This window comes from Aethalodelphis obliquidens, unplaced genomic scaffold (assembly GCF_003676395.1).
Source record: "Aethalodelphis obliquidens isolate GAN/ISIS:26980383/991018 unplaced genomic scaffold, ASM367639v1 scaffold8, whole genome shotgun sequence".
Taxonomy (NCBI): domain Eukaryota; kingdom Metazoa; phylum Chordata; class Mammalia; order Artiodactyla; family Delphinidae; genus Aethalodelphis; species Aethalodelphis obliquidens.
The window spans coordinates 53354512-53372418 of NW_020837952.1; the positions used below are offsets into that span (position 1 = coordinate 53354512).

Sequence of the window (17907 nt, forward strand, 5' to 3'; positions counted from 1 at the left end):
CCGCGGATGCAGGGGAGGACGCTCTGAGACAAAGACCCAGAAGCCTGGCAGCTAATGCGGTGCGGGCACAGGACCCGTCCCGCCCTTACCTGCGTGTCCTGCAGCTGTGACTCCAGAGTGGAGAAGTCCTTGGTGAGCTTGCTGGACTTGCTGTCCGACTGGGTGAGAAGACCCGTCACATTGTCCAGCTCGACCTGCGCACGGATGGGAGACAAAGCCCCGTGAGCTCGACCACGACCGCTTGGGCCCCACCTCGGCTCTCTCGGCCATGCTGGACCTGAGTCACAGGCTGAACCCCAGAGACCTTGCAGATTGACCCAGGTTGCAGAGACAGAGAGAGAGAGAGAGAGAGAGAGAGAGAGACAAGAGCGGGAGCCCTGGCGACGTGGGCCAGGACCCAGGAGGTCCGGCGGAGGCCTCACCTGCAGCTTGGAGACCTTGTCGGCCAGCTCCGTGCGCACGCGCTCCCCCTCGGTGAACTTGACCTGCAGCTCCTGAAGCTGGGCCTCCACCTTCTTGCGCTTGTGCTCGGAGTCCCCCTTGCCCTGAAGTAGCACCTTCACCTCGTTGGCCAGCTCCCCTCGCTCATTCTCCAGGGTCTGCTTGGCCTTCTCGAGGTTGGCTTTCACCTGGCAGCGGGGAGAAAAGCGAAGACGTGAAAGGGGGCACCTGTGATGTGAGGCTGGTCTTTCTAACATCATTGACGATCCGGCGGGTCCAGACCCAGAATCGGCTGCCTTTGCAGCAAAAACGACACTGGGCAAGTCTGGGGGATGACGAGCTGGCAAGGGTCCCAGACTCGGAAGGCTCGGGCCTGATGTGAACTCAGCACCCAGCTGGGGCCGGACACCCGGCACGTGGGCTCCCCCAGCTCTCACACCATCCCTGCCCGGCCTCCTGCACCGGCTTCAGGGAGCGTCCAAGGGCAAGATGCCATCAGTGCAGATGTTAAGATTTTAGCTGTTATTATAGGGTGATGGAAATTATAATTGTTCGTAGGTAGACTTCCAGAAAAGCCTCTTGAAAATCTGATGTTCAAAGTAACACAGTGATGTTCTTCCAAACAACATAAAAGCCGAGTTTACAGAATAAACACGACAATCCCAATCTAGTCCGTACCGAGCCGGCCACAGCATCACGGGCAAGTTCAAGGGTAAACCGGACCCAGCGTGAATGCAAAGTCACTTTGGGTGAAAACAGCTAAAGGGCCAGGCAAGGCTTCAACCTGCCCAGAACCAGGTGGAAATTGAAGGCAGACAAGGCAGGTTTCTGAAAATGTTGCACAGGTTGCCGTGTGGAAGAGCCTCTGCCTTCTCGGGCTGCCACCAAGGGTGGCCGTGAGCTGGAGGCCACCGGATGCAGGACTGGCCTTGTTCAGGAACTGCCCGGCCACAGCCGAGAAACCATCTGGGGTCAACATCCCCAGGGTTCTCCCACGAAGACTCCAACTGGCCACCTGTTGGGGGTGTTCTAGAGAAGGGATGGGCTTCAGAAAAGGGGACCCCGATGGCCCTCTGAAACTCAGAGTCGCTCCAATTCCATGAAATGTTCTGGTCTGGCAGGTTGATGAACAAGATAATAATGAGAATAAATGATTCTTGAACAACTTACCGAGCCCTTACTATCCAAGTGCCTCACATGTTACCAACTCCAACTCTCACATTAATTGTAGGAGACGGGCTATCATCAGCCTCCCTTACAGATGGGGAAACTGAGGCACAGAGGGACCTACATCCCCAAGTCACACAGCCACGAGGGGCTGGAGCCTAGACCCTGCAAGGGCCCCCTGACCGTGGCAGAGCCTCACGGAGCCAGTCCTGGGGAGGCCCACGCACCCGCTTCGTCTGCTCCAGCTGCTCTGCCAGCTCCTCCACGGCCTGCGAGTGCTTCTGTCTCATCTCCTGGATCTGGGCCTCGTGGGTCTTTGCCTCCTCCTCGAGGGTCTTCTTCAGGATGTTCACTTCCTGTTCACGTTTGGACCTGGACAGAGAAACGCCCTCAGGAGGGAGGCCAGGGATCCAGGAGCGGTGCTGCCCTGGGGCTCTTCTGTGGCAGCAGAGAGCACCCGGCAAGGGGCACTGGCCACCCCAGGAAGCTTTCTGCCCGCTGGCCTCTCTCCATGGCCATCCAGCCTACAGCCCAGGCTCACAGACACGCTTTTTTTTTTTTTTTTTTTTTTTAAAATGTACTGTAGGCCTTTTATGTAAGGAATTGGATTTTATTCTAAATACGAGGAGCCAGGAGTGAGTTATAAGCAGATTAATTAAATTAATTAATTGATTTATTTGGCCGCGGCATGCAGGATCTTCGCTTCCCAACAGGGATGGAACTCGTGCCCCCTGCAGTGGAAGCGCAGCGTCCCAACCACCGGACTGCAAGGGAATTCCCCACAGACACACTTCGTAGAGGCATCTGTAGCCTTTCAGCTTTAAAGCCCACCCTTGCCTCACCCCAACTCCAAGCCAAGTTCTTCTACTCTAGGGAGAAGCTGCTGACGAACCATCAGCTTCCGAGCTCTCTGCTCCATGACAATTGGCCACTGTGTGTATGCAGAGACTTGGGGTCCATCCGTCCCAGGCCACAGCCTCCCCTTCCCTGCACCACCACCCCTATCCCTCAGCGACTGGGGCGGTCGGTCCCAAGACACACCTGAGCTCCTGCTGGGCAGCCGTGGAGTCCAGAGTGTCCTCCAGCTCTGTTTTTAGAGCCTCCAGCTCCTCCCCGAGGTCCCGTTTCTGCTTCTCAGCTTTATTCCTAGCAGCACGCTCAGACTCCAGGTCTTCTTGGAGTTCGGAAATCTGAGATTCCAGCTCCCGGATCTTCTTTAGGGCCATGTTCTTCTGGGCGGCTTCTTCTTCCACTCTGCCAAAGAGAGCAACAACATCAGGATGAGGTCACTGTCACCTACAGAGAGCAGAGTCTGCAGAAAAGGCTTCAGAGAGGTGCAGCCAAAGCCACTTCTGGCAGTCATAATCATGGCCCTTAGGAGCTCTTCTCAGCGAAAACATCTGACGCACTCAGAAGACTTAGCGCTATTCCACTTTGAGAATTCAAAAACCTACAGAAGAATCATTTCATTTTCCAAATTAAGATTCAGTCCTTTAAACATTAAAAAAAAATGAAATGTTAACTGAAAAAAAAAAAGGAAATAAAATGCTACAGTCCATGATTACAGCAACTAAGTAGAAATACAAATGTGCTCCGACTTTGGGTGATAATGATGTGTCAGTGCACATTCATGAATTGTAACAAATGTATCACTCTTGCGGGGGAGGTTGCTAATGAGGGAGGCTGTTCACGTGGGGACTTGGGAATTCGCTGTAACTTCTGCTCAATTTTGTTATGAATCTAAATATGCCTGGAAAAATAAAATCTATTTTTTAAAAGCATGCCTGTAGCCATGAAATTTTAAAAAGGAAAGGGAAGAATTGCTATGATTGGATGACTAGGGTTGTGGATGAATTTTGGGGGGATTACAAATGACAGAGAAGCCTTAGACTGCACTTTTAGTGAATAGAAGATGTTTTGTCATTAATTGGCTTCCAAGACAACAGCAGAGCGCGTGCCCGCAGTTCACTGGTGCACCGAGAGCCACAGCAGGGAGCACGCTGAGAGTGCAGGCGCTGGCTGATGCTCTGGCCCTCACCTGGCCAGGGCAGCCTGGAGCTCCTCCTCTTTCTTGGCCAGCTGCATCTTGAGCTCAGCAATCTGAGCCTGCAGCTCGGCGATCTGGTCACTGAGGTCCGTGGAGTCTCCTTCTAGCTTCCGGCGGGTCTTCTCCAGCTCCTGACGCTGCTTCTCCTCTCTTCGCAGGCGCTCTAAGAAGGAAGAATGGAGAGATGCGAACAGACCCCTCAGTGGCTACAGATCTGTCTTTGTCTTCAAATCTCACATAAAATGCCAAATATTTGTTACAAAACATCCGTGCTGTTTAAATGATCATGATTCACACTCATACCCAACTCCTGGATGAAGGGCAAGAACGTCACCATAAGCTTCCAAGTCCTTGTCTCTCCAACCCCACCCACTGACCCTTCCCACCAAGGGAACTCTTCCCCCAAAGTTCATGTTTATAGTTCCCTCGTTTCCCTTTGAGGCTCCACCATGTCTGCCTCCCTAAAAATTATAACATTTAGTCCTGCATGAATCTGAACTTACATTAGGGATCTGTCCTATATGAATTCTATGGAGACGGTACAGCGGGACCAATGGGCTTTACGACTCCTGTTATGACGTCACCTAGGTGATGTCCTTAACTTTCTGTGCCTCATCTGAGTAGTAAGGCTATAAGACAAGCTACTTCCTTAGGCTGCTGGGAGGCTCAAATGCGTTGGTATCTGAAAGCACCTGGAACCGTGCCTGCCCATAGAGTGCGCAGCAAGGGCTGGCGACTCTTATTCCTCATCTTACCTTGGTCGCTCAACATTAAAATCTTGAGATTTAGCAACGTAAGTGTCACTGTAATCGACCCATTTGGACTTCTGTCTGTGTGTTCCACCATGTGAACACACCACAACTTACCTGTCTATCCTACAGCTGATGGGCACTTGTAGGATGGGCACAGCCTACAGCTGTGTGCCCTCCTAAGCCACGATGCCGTGAGCATTCTTGCCCATGACTCCCAATGCACATGGACAAGAGGGATGGGTTGCAGGCAAAGCTTCAACCTCACTAGGCACTGGCAGACTGTTCTCCGAAACTGTCTATCAAGTTATACTCCCACTGGCAGCGTGTGTGTGTTCTGACTGTTCTACATCTTTGGCAACACTTGTTAGTGTCAAACTTTCACGTCTGCCAATCCAGCCGGCCTGCTGCCCCAAGACCTCCTGGATGATGGAGTCTTTCAGACTATTCCCAGGTGAAGAGATCTCTGTGTCAGGACGTCTCTTCCCCTTGATGGTCTGAACACCTTCACCCAGGAGGGGCCAAGAAACCAAGCTGGGAAAATTCTCCTAGCGACCAGCCCAGATGGTTTCAGCCCTACGTCCACTGGGCACTGACAACTGCCCTGCGCACCGGGCTGCCCCACGCCTCTCCAGAGGGAGCAGTGGTTTCTGGCTGGAGCTCAGAGCCCCCCCGGTGGTCTGGGCTCACCTTGCCCCCGGTACCACTCCTCTCAAGGGGCAGGGGGACAAGGGGTCCCCAGACAGCACAGAGCTGGGCTTGTGCCAACCTCCCAGCCACCACGGATCCCAGGGCACAGGGAGACGGAGGCACGGTTTGTCTCCCTGCCCCACGTGAAGCAACGGCCTCTCGCGATACCTGCCCGGCATCTTACAACACACACAGCACGTCCATGCACGTTATTCAGTTCATTCCTCACACTCACCCTTTCGCCGTGTCCCCTTAGAGGTAAGAGAAACTCAAGCTCACGGAGATTAATAGGTACAAGATGACACAGCTAGTAAGTGGCAGAGTCGCAGTGAAAGCTAGAAGCTCCTAGGAAGTCTCAGAAGCTTGGGAAACGCATGGTGCGCGACACGAGAGAAACGCCAGAGCTCAATTCTCAACACTCGTCACTTGGGGGAGCGTCCCTCCCAACCAGTGCCTGGAGGTCCAGACTCCACAGGGAGCGGGCGCTGACCCCCATGTCTCGAGGGCAGCGGCCGGATACCACAGACCCCAGCCTCGCCCGCACAGAGCGAGCGGGAGACCCGGCCGGCACTCCAGCTCCTGGCAGCGAGGCCCAGGCTGGGCCCCCGAGCAGGGGACACTCGAGCGATCCCGAGTCCGACCATTGCTGCCGCCACCCCCTTACCCTCCAGGTCGGTGATCATCGCCTCGTGCTTGTTCTTGAGCTTGGCCAGGCTCTTAGATTTCTCCTCCTCTTCCGTGAGGTTGGTGGTGAACTCGGCTATTCTGTCTTCCAGCAGCTTCTTCTCCTGGGGGGCGAGGGTGGGTCAGAGCTTAAAGTCAGTTGAGCGCAGGACATGTCAGCTCTCCTCAAGGCACGGCTCACCCCGACACTGAGGACTGAATGGCGGGGCAGGGCCTTAAACACCTGGTCAAGTTCATTAGGATTTCCTAGATCAAAGGAGTCATTCGGAAAGGTCACTAGCTCCCCTGCAATAGCTGGGCCTGCGTCACCCCTTTCTGCTCAGGTGAGAAGAGCCGCCAGGTAACAGTGAGCGTCAGTGAGGGAATTCAGGGCAGGCGGGATGACGCCACCTCCTGCATGCCTTCGACCTCCCCCTTCCTCATCCCCCAAAGTGCCCCTGCCCTTCTCACTTTCTGCTCTGTGTGGCCACCAGTGGAGTCCTAATCCCACAGTGGCGGCCACACAGCCAGCGTAACTCCCCACATCACAGGGTCGCGGGCAGCCGCCCTGCCCTGTCAACCTGGCCACCCCCATCCTCTGGAGATGGAGGTCAGCATCCTGACCTTGTCCCTCCTTCTCCTCTAACTTGATTCCCAGCTGTTATCTGTCGCCAGGCGGACGCTGACAGGGACCCAGCCGCAGCCCCGAGCCTGGAGCCGCTGCCCCAGCCGCTCGCCCCCGTGCCCCGGCTGCCGGGCTGCCGCCCCACCTTGGCCAGCTTGCAGTTCTGGTCCTCCAGGATGATCTGGCCCTCCTCCAGCTTCTTCAGCTTGGCCTCAGTGGTCACCTTCTCCAGCTGAAGCTTCTGCCGGGCGCTCTCCTCTTCCTCCAGCTGTTCCTCCAGTTCCTAACGGGAAGCCGGGGCGACACCTGAGCAACTTGCATGCAGCCCGGCCCCCACGTGTGCGGTCATGTATTTAAAACCAGGGTGCGGGGACAAGAACCCCAGTCCAATCGCGGGGTCACGTGTTCCGAGGGGCCTCGTCCAGCAAGCATCCGCTCTCCGCTCCTCAGACCAGCCAGAGCCAGGACGGAGGAGGGGAATTAAATTGGCTTCGACGCTCAGTGGGGCAGCGCTAACAGGCATCTGACACGTCAGAAATAACCACCCAGGGAATTCCCAGGTGCTCCAGTGGTTAAGACTCCGAGCTCTCACTGCTGATGGGCCCGGGTTCAATCCCCGGTCAGGGAACTAAGATCCCACAAGCCGCGCAGCATGGCCGTAAAAAAAAAAAAAAAAAAAAAAAGCCCCAAAGAGAACACGTCTCCAAGGCTGCCCCCGGGACAAAGGCTGTCCTCCCATGGCACTCGTGGCACCCCTGCTCCCCACGCATGGTGTCGCCCCATGCCTGGGGTCCGGCCCTGCCCCTCCTCTGGGCACCTGGATGTTCTGCTGCATCTTCCTCTTCTCAGCCTGCAGGTGCTGGCAGCGGTCTTCCTCCTCCTCCACCCTGGCCTCCAGGTCATGGCAGATCTCTTCGAGCTCCTGCTTCTTGGCGGTCAGGCGGGCCCGGAGCTCCTCGGCCTCGGCGCACAGTTCCGTTTCTGCCTGGAGCTGCTCCTGCAGCTGCAACTTCTCAGCCATGAGCTGCGAGAACACGTGGGAAATGTGAGCTCTTACGGCCGCCTCGGGCCACTTGTACCCGCAGGAGAACTGGTCTCCAGTGCAGGCTCCTGCAGGGAGAACCCTGCTGACGAGAGCAGCTCCCATCTCAGGACGCTTAAGCTGCCCCGCATGTTTAAACATCACGCCCACCGTCCCTCACCACCGCTCCGTGAGCTGTACGTCAAGATCCCGAGGAAACAGGCTCAGAGAGGGGCTGGGCCTTGAACCCAACACTCATGAGCTTCCCATCCCATGGAGCAGCCTTCCTACATCACGAAACCCCGAACAGGGTCTGCAGAGAAATTAACCAGGCATGCCTCGCCTACTGGTTGCCAGCAGGTGGCAGCACTGCCTGGGCAGAGCCTGCAGACACCCACCTGGGACTGGAGGGTCTCCATCTCTGAGAGCCTGCTCTCAGCGGCCAGCTGCTTCTCCCGCACCTTCACCAGCTCCTCCTCCTTGGCCATCATCTCCTCCTCCTGCCGGCTCACCTGCAGCAGCGGCTTGACCTAGGAGAGGAGATTGAGGAGGAAACGTGCTCAGGGGGAAGATGCCTGTCCAGGCTGAGAGCCGTGGCGCCTTCCCCTCACCTGTGGAAGCGCAAGCTCATGAGAGTGAGGGGCAGGTAGGACGCAGGGCAGAGGCGGTGCAAATGGGTACAATCTTTCTGGAAATCAATTTGGTACTGCGTGCCATAGGCCTCTGACCCACTAACTACGTTTCGGGGAAACTACCCCTATGTGTACGTGAAGATGTTCAGGACAGCGTTGTTTATAACAGTGAAAATTTCAGAGAGATAAACATCCACTGCTGGAAAAATAGTCAGATAAATTATGAAACAGCTCTAGGGAACAGTATGCTGACTTTTAAAAAATGATGCTCATGAAGGAATTTTAGATGCAAAATGCAAAGTACATGACTGTTTATACAAGTCAAAGCTCAGCTACGTAAGAACGTTTGTGGTTTACACAGCAGAGATTTACTGGGAGTGAAAAAAAAATTTTTTAAAAGCAGACTAAACATGGAAACATCTATTCAATATTGACGTTGGCACAAGGATGAAGGGTTTATAGGTGAATATTTATTTTCTTGTTTACCCTTGTGGTTAGTCTAACTTTTCGCAATTACCACAGATTACTTATCATAAACAAAAGCAGCCTGAACAACTTTACTAATGAACGAATTTTTTGTAAAGGCTAGGGAGGACCCATCCAGCGGGCGCAGATTCTGACCTGCCCGTGGTTTCTGGGTGGGCAGCTCTGTCTCCACGTGGAGCCGTGGTGGGCGGGCTGGGCCCTGACATCCCAGGAGCTGCCCTAGCCCAGCCTGATAGCACCGTGGCCGTCCACGCCAGACACGTGCCCCGGCTCACACCCCTCTAGACCCCATGGGCAGGATCAGCCCCAGGGCCTGAGCCCTGCAGGAGGCCAGCGTGAGGCCTGCTCGTCCCCCGTGTCACGCGGAGGCCCTTCCAGACCCACCTTGGTGAAGAGCCGCCACCACTGCCAGTTGCGCAGCTTGAGGTAGGCGGCACAGTTCCTCTGCAGGACTTTCATGGCCGTCAGCTGCTGCTGCCTCTTGGCGAAGGCCCTGTGGGGCGAGGGTCACAGTCAGCCCTCCAGGTGGGGGACAGCACACCTCCCTCCCGACAGTCCTGACCTCACTTGTGGAGGCTTTTCCGGAGGGACCGACCCCTGCCGGGGGCACCACGAAACAGACGTGGCGGGAAGGAGGTCGGCTTCGGGTTGAATCCTGTGGGTGACCTCACAGAGGGTGCCTGGGGCCGAGGTCACCACAGATCCGAGTCAAGTGTGAGCCCTGGTCATCAAGTCCGTCTATCGACCGCAGCTCCCCACCCTGGTACCACCCACGATCTTGTGGCTTTGGTTTAGAGGGAGAACGTCCGCAGCTGATGTCCTACACAGGTCCATTTGTCCAAACTCCACAAACTCATGCTGCGTCCCCCAGCGCTCAGATCTCAGGCTGGAACAGACACCCCTGAGCACAGACACGGAGGGCTCAGGGGACAGATGTGCAGCTGCCCCACCCACCTTCCCGCAGCAAGTCAGCCCCTGACCCCCACAGGAGCTGCTCGGGACTCAAGGATGGCCTCCTCCTCTGGGAGCACGGCGTCCTCTGGGGACAGCCGGCTCTGGGTGTCATCCTTACGTGAGGGACACAGGAAGGAATAGCGGTGGTAGGAGCTTTCGTGACGAGCAAATCCAAGCGCAGTCACCCCTCCCACCAGCTCACTTTAAACCTCAGGCAGAAATCCAGGAAGTAGGGGGGCAGGGAAGGCCGCGGGGGCCTCCCCGGGCGACACCTGACTGGCACTAGGGCGCCCAGGCCACCGCTTCCTCAGTGTCCTCCGCTACAGGAGAGCTGGGAGGGCCCGAGCGCAGGGCAGGCTGGGTGGGGTGGGCGTCCCAGGACTCACTTTCTGGCCAGGTAGCCCCTGCAGCAGGCCTGGAAGCCGATGATGACGTCCGTGATCTTCAGGTCCCGTTCCTCCTCCAGGTGAGCCAGCACGCCGGCCCGGAAGAAGACCTTGCTCTGGCCGATGCGGTACAGGTTGCTGTCGAGCTCCAGGGCTTTGATCTAGACGGAGGCGAGTTGGCCACTTACCCCTTGCCACCCCTGCGGAGCCCTGGAGCAAGGCCAAGGACGGGGGAGGGGCCTGGAGCCTGGGTCAGGCCTGCTCTGTGGGCAGCCTTCTCCTGGTGCAGGGAAAGCGCGGCTGGGGGCACGCTGGGGAGCAGGCAGGTGGGGGCCGGCATGGGGCAGGTAACGAGTCAGACTTGCAGAGAAGCACAGAATCTCGGCCCTGAAGGGACCCTGGAGGTCTCCTCTTCCTTCTCTGTGCCGCCCCGCACACTGCCGTCACGCTCTACAAATGCCCAGTCAAGTCTCCCTCCAAGCAGAGGTGGCCAAGCATCATTGTTTGGTCCAAGCCCAGCAGAGACTCCAGCTCAGGCCAGGATCAAATACTAACTAGATGACCCTAGGCCTTAACCTCCGTGAGCCCATATTTCCTCAGCTGTAAAATGGGAAGAACGGTTTCTTTAATTAAAAGAAAAGTTAACAAACAAAGCAAATAATAGCACCTCCTTTCTAGGAGAGCCGTGGGAGTCAAACAAGAGAACGCACAGAAAGCACCTAGCACAGGGTCAAGCGTGTGACCAGTGCCGAACGGGCTTCAGCCGTCATCACCATTACCGGGCTGTTCTGGTACAGGAACCAGGCTCTTTTACTAAGCCCACTGGCAAGGGTCTGTCTGTCCAACTGTCTGCCTGGGAGAGAAGAGATTTAGAACAAGCTCCAAGAGGCAGAGCCTTGAATAGGGTAAGTGGGATCTGGGGGCCTTGGTGTCCACGAACAACCCGGCAGAGGCCCTGTGAAGAGGGAAGCCCAGGGCAGGTGGAGCCACTGAGGGCATCCCCCGGCCACGCGCCCCACCTCCCTCCCGGCATGAAGAGCCCAAGCTGCCCATCTTCCCTGCAGGGCTGGACGGAGGGGACCTGCTTATGCCAGAAGTGGGGACACCCCTCACTGGCCAGCAGCTAACTCAGCCTCTGGAGAAACAGCGGCCCAGACACGAGCTGGAGGCACACCCTTCTTCCTTCACGCCTCCTCTCTGCCAGGTGACAAGCATCGGAGAGCAGGGAGCTGTGTCTTCTCCCTCCTTTTCTAGCCCCCATCTCCCTGTCCCTTAATGTGCTGCTTTGCACAGAGCAGGTGTTGAATTTTTCTTCCCTCTTCTCTTTCCTCCCCCACCCCCAAGCCCGGCCTATCCTCTGCTGACTCTTTGGAAAGAACGCGAAGTAAAGCAAGCAGGAGGTGGTGGCTACTGACTCTGGACACGTCAGGCCCAGCGGGACGCCTGCCTGCAAAGCAGAAAAACGACTGAGTGGGTACAGCCGCAGCGCGGCCACTGGGTCACCACAGGGCCTTCATTCGCTATGCAGAATCCAGTGCCCACTGCCCGTCAGGCACTGGTTCAGAGCTGGGGGAAAGAGAGGAAAGGTCCAGAAACTCAGACACCGGCAGCTTTGGGCTGGTCGTGGCGCCCTGGTGGCAAGCTGCCCCGCCGACCACACTGCACGTGAAGACCGGAGGAGACGTGCGCAAGAAAGAACCAGAACGTGCCCAAAAGGAAGAGGCCGTCTCACACCACAGCCTTGCCACGCCGCGCTCTGGCCTCCTCCCTCCCACCTGGCTCCCACACGCTGTCCTGACCCCACCAAGGGCTAAGGGGGCTGCCGCTCAGGGCACCTGGCAGAGTCAGAACTGGCTTGTTGGAGGAACAAGAGAGCACGGTGCCAATGGATGCAAAGGACCCTGTCCAATCACAGGGGCGCTGGCCACACGGATGCCCAGCAGGCCACAGGCCACCCAACACAGGAGGCGGGGCCAGCAGCTCGACTCACCATGAGCACACACGCCTGCTTCCCATCCATGAAGCCCTTAGGAATGGAATTTGGTGTCAGGATCTCGTATCTGAGGAAGAGAAGGACAGCCAGGTCAGGTTAGCCCTCGCTTGGATTCCATGTGGCCTGGAACACACGTGAGATTAGGGTCGTCCCTGGGGTGTAGCGGATGTAGAATTCTTTCCACAGAGTCTCCTAAGGAAAGGGGACATTCGGTGGACCCCGCCCTGCTCTTTCCTTAGGCTAAATGGCACGAGGAATGCCTGGTGCTTTCCAGAAAGCGAATGGAAACTCATGTCGGGCTGTTTCATTCACTCAAGGGTGAGTTTTGCAGTGGGCTTACTAACTGCTAATCACCCAGCATCCGCGTCTGTAACCCCAGAAGGCCATGCCCACCTCTTCACTGAGACGCTGCAGGGAACCACCAATCAACGGGGTGGTCCAAGAAATTAAACTCAGGGCTGCATCAAGACAGTAACTGGCACTAAACACAGTCATTAAGCAAAGAAGCCGGTGTCACTACTGTCCCCCTTCTGCACACACAGCAGACTTCCATTTCCATCAAGTTCCTTTAACACCCAAGGGTCCGGCTGATCCTCCTTTAATTTCTTTTCAGAGCTCCTCTAACTGTAGCAAACAGCGCCAGGCTCCCAAAGTGACTAGGAGTGAAAGCCAATGAGATAACTTTTGTTTCAGAAACAAAACAGAGAAAGCCCTCCTCCCACAGACGGTGGCACAGAGAACCGTGTGAGGAGCCGGTCGGAACTCAGCACCATGTGGACGAGGAAACGGCTCCCCTACCGGAGGCCCCTGCTGGGATGCAGCCGGCCCTGGGCCCTGCTCACCTCTGCCGGAACTCCTGGAAGACCACGCGGTTGGGGAAGCCCTGGCGGCAGATTCGGATGCCCTCGAGGACCCCGTTGCAGCGCAGCTGGTCCAGCACCAGATGGGGGTCCAGCTTGCCAGCCTAGGGAGGAAAATACACGCACCTGCTCTCACTTCTGCGCCCAGGAACTGATGGAGAGAGGGGCAGCCCCCTCTGCATGAAACAGGGCAAAAGCCCCCAAGGGAGTTGGGAAGTCGCTGCCGCCCACAGGTTTTGACAGCCCAGTTAATTACGTGATCCAGGTCCGGGAGAGGCAGAAACACAGGCTACGAAGGCAGCTTAGCCCCTAAGGGTGCCTGAGCCACCCCGCCGGGGAACTTAACCGAGGCCACTGTGCGCGGCGGGGGACAGAGCTTCTGCACAGGGAGACAGACAAGAGTGGAGTGGCCCGCATGTGTGCCCGCCCGCACCTTCTTCTCGTGGTTGGGGATGATGCAGCGGACGAAGTTGGGGTTGGTGTTCCTCAGCGTGGCCATGAGCTTGACCAGCTGCTCCTTGTACAGCTGTCCCACCGTGCGGAACATGCCCTTGCGTGTCTTGAAGGCCCCTGGCAGCGCCGTCTCCGACATGCCGGCCACCTGGTCCAGGCCGATGATGCGGTCCACTGCAGAGAGCACGCAGAAGCACTTGAGTACCCGGCGGTCCAGGTGAGGGCGGAGGGGTGAGAAAGACAGACAGACAATCTGGACAGAAAGAGAGGAGACTACGGAACAGCAGACTGTTTCTACTTGGAGTCTACACAGCAGGCTAAAGTCATCTCCAAATGTTGAGCGAAGGTGGCCTTGTGAGCAAGGAGCAGAAAGCAGGAAGCACTCTTTGGAAAGGGTGCAGAGCCACTGAGGGGAGCAGCGCACCTGTGAAGGCTAACTCCACATCCACGGCGCTCATCTCAGCCACCCTGGAAAGCTCCTAACCCAGAGACACGACAGAGCTAACACTGGGAGATAGGATTGACGTTTATACACTACCATGTGTAAAACAGATAGCTAGTGGGAACCTGGAAGCACAGGAAGTTCAGCTCAGTGCTCTGTGACGACCTAGATGGGGGGGATGTGTGTGTGTTGAGGGTGGAGGATGGGGGTGGGAGGGAGGACATATAGGTGTACATATAGCTAATTCACTTCATTGTACAGCAGAAACTAACACAACATTGTAAAGCAATTATACTCCAAAACAAAACAAAACAAAACAGAATCCCCTTTCACACTAGCTGCGATTCAGATAAGTTGACAGGAGCTGTGTAGCCTTTTGGTGAGTGTTGTGATGGCTGGTGAATAACAACCCTTTGCTATGAGAATAACTGTAAAAAGAAAACAGACCTAATAACGCATTTTGGAGCGGCGAGCCAAGCTCGTCCACTTGCCTGGCTCCGAGGAGGTGTTCAACTTGACTTACAGGAACCCTGTAGTCCTCGGATCCCAGATGAAATGAAAAACTCAGCACCCTGAATTCACGTTGACCTTTACCCGAGAGCACTGGGCTAGGAGTCAGAAGGCAGGAGCTCTAAAGCTACTCTGCCGTCGCCTGCAGGACTCTGGACGAGCCCCTCTCTGTCTGCAGCGGCCCCACGCAGGGCTCTCTACATCAGGGACCTAGCGCAGCAGGAATGGTGTCGGAGCAGAGAGTTCCAGACAACCACTTCTGCCAGTGACGACCCCTTCTCCCTCTCGTCTCCCCTGGTCTCCAAGCTCAGGGGTCTTTATCATCTAAGCCCACCCTCCAAGGAAGAAGCCCTCATCACCGTGGCTCCCACCCAGAACAATGAAATGAACTGCTTCCTCCCAGGCGGAAACAAAACAACGAACAAACCCAACCTAAGTGGCCGGCGATTTGAGGCCAGTCTTAAGCAAGAGCCAATGTTAAATTTGAAAGCTTCCATTGCTGGCTACAAAAGTTAAGAATTCTGTGACAAAGTCGGTTTCCTATTCCTCTGCGGCCAGATCTCTTATTTTTTTGAAGGCAACACAAAGGACTGTTGCTCAAGAGGGACGCTGGGAGTGAGGATGGACCCGATGAACCCTCTCAATTAAAACGGGAGGCATCTGGACCTCATGCAGCCACCGCAGGGCCCCTCTGGCCACCAAAGGTGTCCTGGGAGTGGGTGGCTTGTGACGGCCACTCAGGTTGCCCAGCGTGAGGTCAAACACGCCCCGTAACAACTCGCCGTTTCATGTAAGTGTGCCCTGCCCCCGGAAGGCCTGGCCCGGGAGGAGCAGGTGACTGCTGCGTACACACACAGGTGCACGCACGCACAGACACACGAACGTGTAACGGCAGTGCGCACAGCACCTCGTGCTGAGACATGGCAGCCATCCAATCAATGAGACGCCGCCTTCACGAGCGGGAGTTCTGAAGGGGATATAGATTGTAAAATGATTTTTTTTTCCTTTTAAGATCTAACAAGAAGTGTCAATACCAAAACACGGCCCTGATGTGCCTGGTTTTGCACTGGAGGCCTGGAGGCGATGGGGAGGGGGAAGGGGCCTCCCCACAAGCCCGGGGCCGAGACCAGGGAAGGGGCACAGTCAGGCAGCAGCAGCCACGGCAGAGAACGCTGAGCAGAAGCGCTCGTCACGCAGCCCTGGGTGCACCACACACGGACGGACGCCGCACCGGGCAGCCAGTCACCTGGTTCTAGGAGGAGGAGGGTAGGAAAGCGCTGATAGAAATGGGCTCTCTGGGTGCTCTGCGTCTCTGCAACAGAGAGGTTAAAGCAACACCCAGGCAGAAGGGAGGAGAGACCAGCAGAGACAAGGAAAAGAACGACTCCCGGAGCTACCAGCTACCGGGGAGAGGCAGGGAGGCAGTAAGGAGTGGGACGGGAACCTGGGCGCCGGGCCGTCACGCGACCCCCCGCGCTAGAAAGGGCTTGTCTGTGGCCGCGGAGCCCAGGGAAGCCTCTGCCCAAGAGCAAGTGGCTGCGCAGCATGTTCAAGGATGCTCGGGGCTCAAGGACAGGGTGACCGTAAGGGTCGGAGGAGCCCAGGCTCCCGGGTGCTAAGCGGTCCACGTCCTGGGCTCGGCCTGCTGCCGTGGAGGGAAGAGGCCCAGCCGGGGGCACCGGGAGGCGGGGTGAGGGCCAAGGGCGTACCATCCTTCCACAGCTCCGAGACGAACTTGTCGGAGGACTGGTGCAGCAGCGTGGCGATGTTGTCGTTCAGCGGGTCCATATTCTTCATCAGCCACTCGTCAGCTTTGTAATCCACCTGCAAGACGGGACCCCAGGTCACGGGCTGCTTGGGGGACTTCGGCGCGCGCAGCCTCTCCGATGACCAGCCGACCCCACAGGCGGAAACATTAAAAACTGTGAACCCTCGGCCCGGCATCTGCATCCCCAAGGAGGAAATGATGAGTGGCCAGGGCGGAGGCCTCCATGGGGTGTTCTCTGCGGAATCACGCAGAAAGCAAAAAATTTAAGCCACGCGAACCCCAAGCAAACGGTTATAGTTATACCACGGAATGTTCTGTTTTTAATTTTTTTAAGGTAACGTGAACATAAAGAAAAAATCCTGAAAGGACGTTAACCAAAATGTGGTAATATTTCTTTTTAGTAACAGGCAAGTAAGTTTTACTTTTTCTTTGTCATTTCAGGATACCCAGGTTTTCCTGGATATGCGTTATTCTTATCTTTTTTTCTGTTTTAATTAATTTATTTTAGTTTTGGCTGAGTTGGGTCTTTGTTGCTGCGCGCGGGCTTTCTCTAGTTGCGGCGCACCAGCTTCTCATTGCGGTGGCTTCTCTTGTTGCGGAGCACGGGCTCTAGGCACGCGGGCTTCAGTAGTTGCAGCACGTGGGCTCAGTAGTTGTGGCTCCCGGGCTCAGTAGTTGTGGCGCACGGGCTTAGCTGCTCCGCAGCATGTGGGATCTTCCCAGACCAGGGCTCGAACCCGTGTTCCCTGCATTGGCAGGCGGATTCTTAACCACTGTGCCACCAGGGAAGCCCCCTATTCTTATCTTTTTTGAAATATGTCCTTAATAACAAGAGTGGTACAACATTATGTATTCTAACAATACAAACAGAGCGGGAAGCTGCTGCAACCCCCGTCCTAAACCCCACAGCAGTAACCGCCGCTCTCAGCCTGTGGTCCCCTCCTGGCCCCTTTCGACAGGTTTCCGCACACGCACTGCTACTGATGACAAGGTACAGGATGGTGGCTTCTTTCTCCCTAGGGGCAGAGTTACCTCCTGGGAGCTGACAAACCCTGGAGCTGAGTGTCTCGGCCATCTGTCCCCCGGGCACAGGCAGCATCATTGTCCTTTTAGCTGCTGCGGTGCAACGCAGGCGAGGATGCACACGTCAGTTTCACCGTTCAGGCCCCTCGTGGGCTTTTGCGTGTACCCAGTTTCTGCATCGCAGACCACAGTGCAACAAAAGCCCTCCTACATTTCTAACAGGGGTGGAAGTGGAAATGGGGCTTTCGGCGCCATTACCTTAGGTAACGAGAAAACAGAGGTTTTCTAAACAGGGAGTTTGTGGGAATTCCCTGGTGGTCCAGTGGTTAGGACTAGGCACTTTCGCTGCTGTGGGCCCGGGTTCGATCCCTGGTTGGTGAATTAAGATCCTGCAAGCCGCACGGCACAGCCCCCCAAAATAAATAAATCTCATCACACACCCGAGTGTAACCAATAGTTAGATACTCCATGCAAGCAACACAATTTGCTGAGAAAACCCAGCTTCAGTCTAAGCACGGACCTCTGCAGACTCAGGACATCCCTGTTCAGTTAGGTTCAAGCCCCAGGAACAAGTCAGCTGGAGGATGTGTTCCAGCTGGTGTGAAGGCAGCCCTGCCACTTACTGGCCGGTGGCCTTGGCAATAAAGCCATCCTCTATGGGTGTGTCTCACCCAGAGGACTGTGCCACCCCCATGTGGCGGATGTTCTGGGGTGTCTGGAGACATTTCTGGTTTGGCAAGTAGGGAGGGTGCTGCTACCTCTGGTGGGGAGAAGCCAGAGACGCTGCTAAACATCCCGCATCACACAGGACGGGCCCCGACCACAGACTGACCCGGCCCCCGAGTGGGCAGTGTGGAGGCGGAGAGGCCCTGCCCCAGAGCACCGACCGCCGACTCTGGGCTCACAAGCTCCTTTAATCCCTGTTACCCAGTTCCGTGGTGGTCACCCCCACTTTCCATGCGACTCGACCAAGGCTCAGAGAAGTGAGGGAAGCAGC

General features: G+C 56.3%; 1 protein-coding gene across 3 annotated transcripts in view; it reads right to left on the reverse strand.

Moving 5' to 3' along the window:
* The window catches only part of MYH9 (myosin heavy chain 9), a 92834-nt gene that overhangs the window by 10871 nt on the left and 64056 nt on the right, over window positions 1–17907 (reverse strand). For all 3 annotated transcript variants that reach the window (XM_027107517.1, XM_027107515.1, XM_027107518.1), the window contains 15 exons: window positions 15829–15943; window positions 13148–13341; window positions 12697–12818; window positions 11852–11921; window positions 9862–10022; window positions 8906–9014; window positions 7802–7933; window positions 7200–7406; window positions 6528–6665; window positions 5759–5882; window positions 3647–3818; window positions 2650–2862; window positions 1836–1980; window positions 423–629; window positions 90–194 (listed from right to left, as the gene is read on the reverse strand). In XM_027107517.1, coding sequence (XP_026963318.1) covers window positions 90–194; window positions 423–629; window positions 1836–1980; window positions 2650–2862; window positions 3647–3818; window positions 5759–5882; window positions 6528–6665; window positions 7200–7406; window positions 7802–7933; window positions 8906–9014; window positions 9862–10022; window positions 11852–11921; window positions 12697–12818; window positions 13148–13341; window positions 15829–15943 — 2214 coding nt within the window. The remainder of the gene's footprint in view (window positions 1–89; window positions 195–422; window positions 630–1835; window positions 1981–2649; window positions 2863–3646; window positions 3819–5758; window positions 5883–6527; window positions 6666–7199; window positions 7407–7801; window positions 7934–8905; window positions 9015–9861; window positions 10023–11851; window positions 11922–12696; window positions 12819–13147; window positions 13342–15828; window positions 15944–17907) is intronic.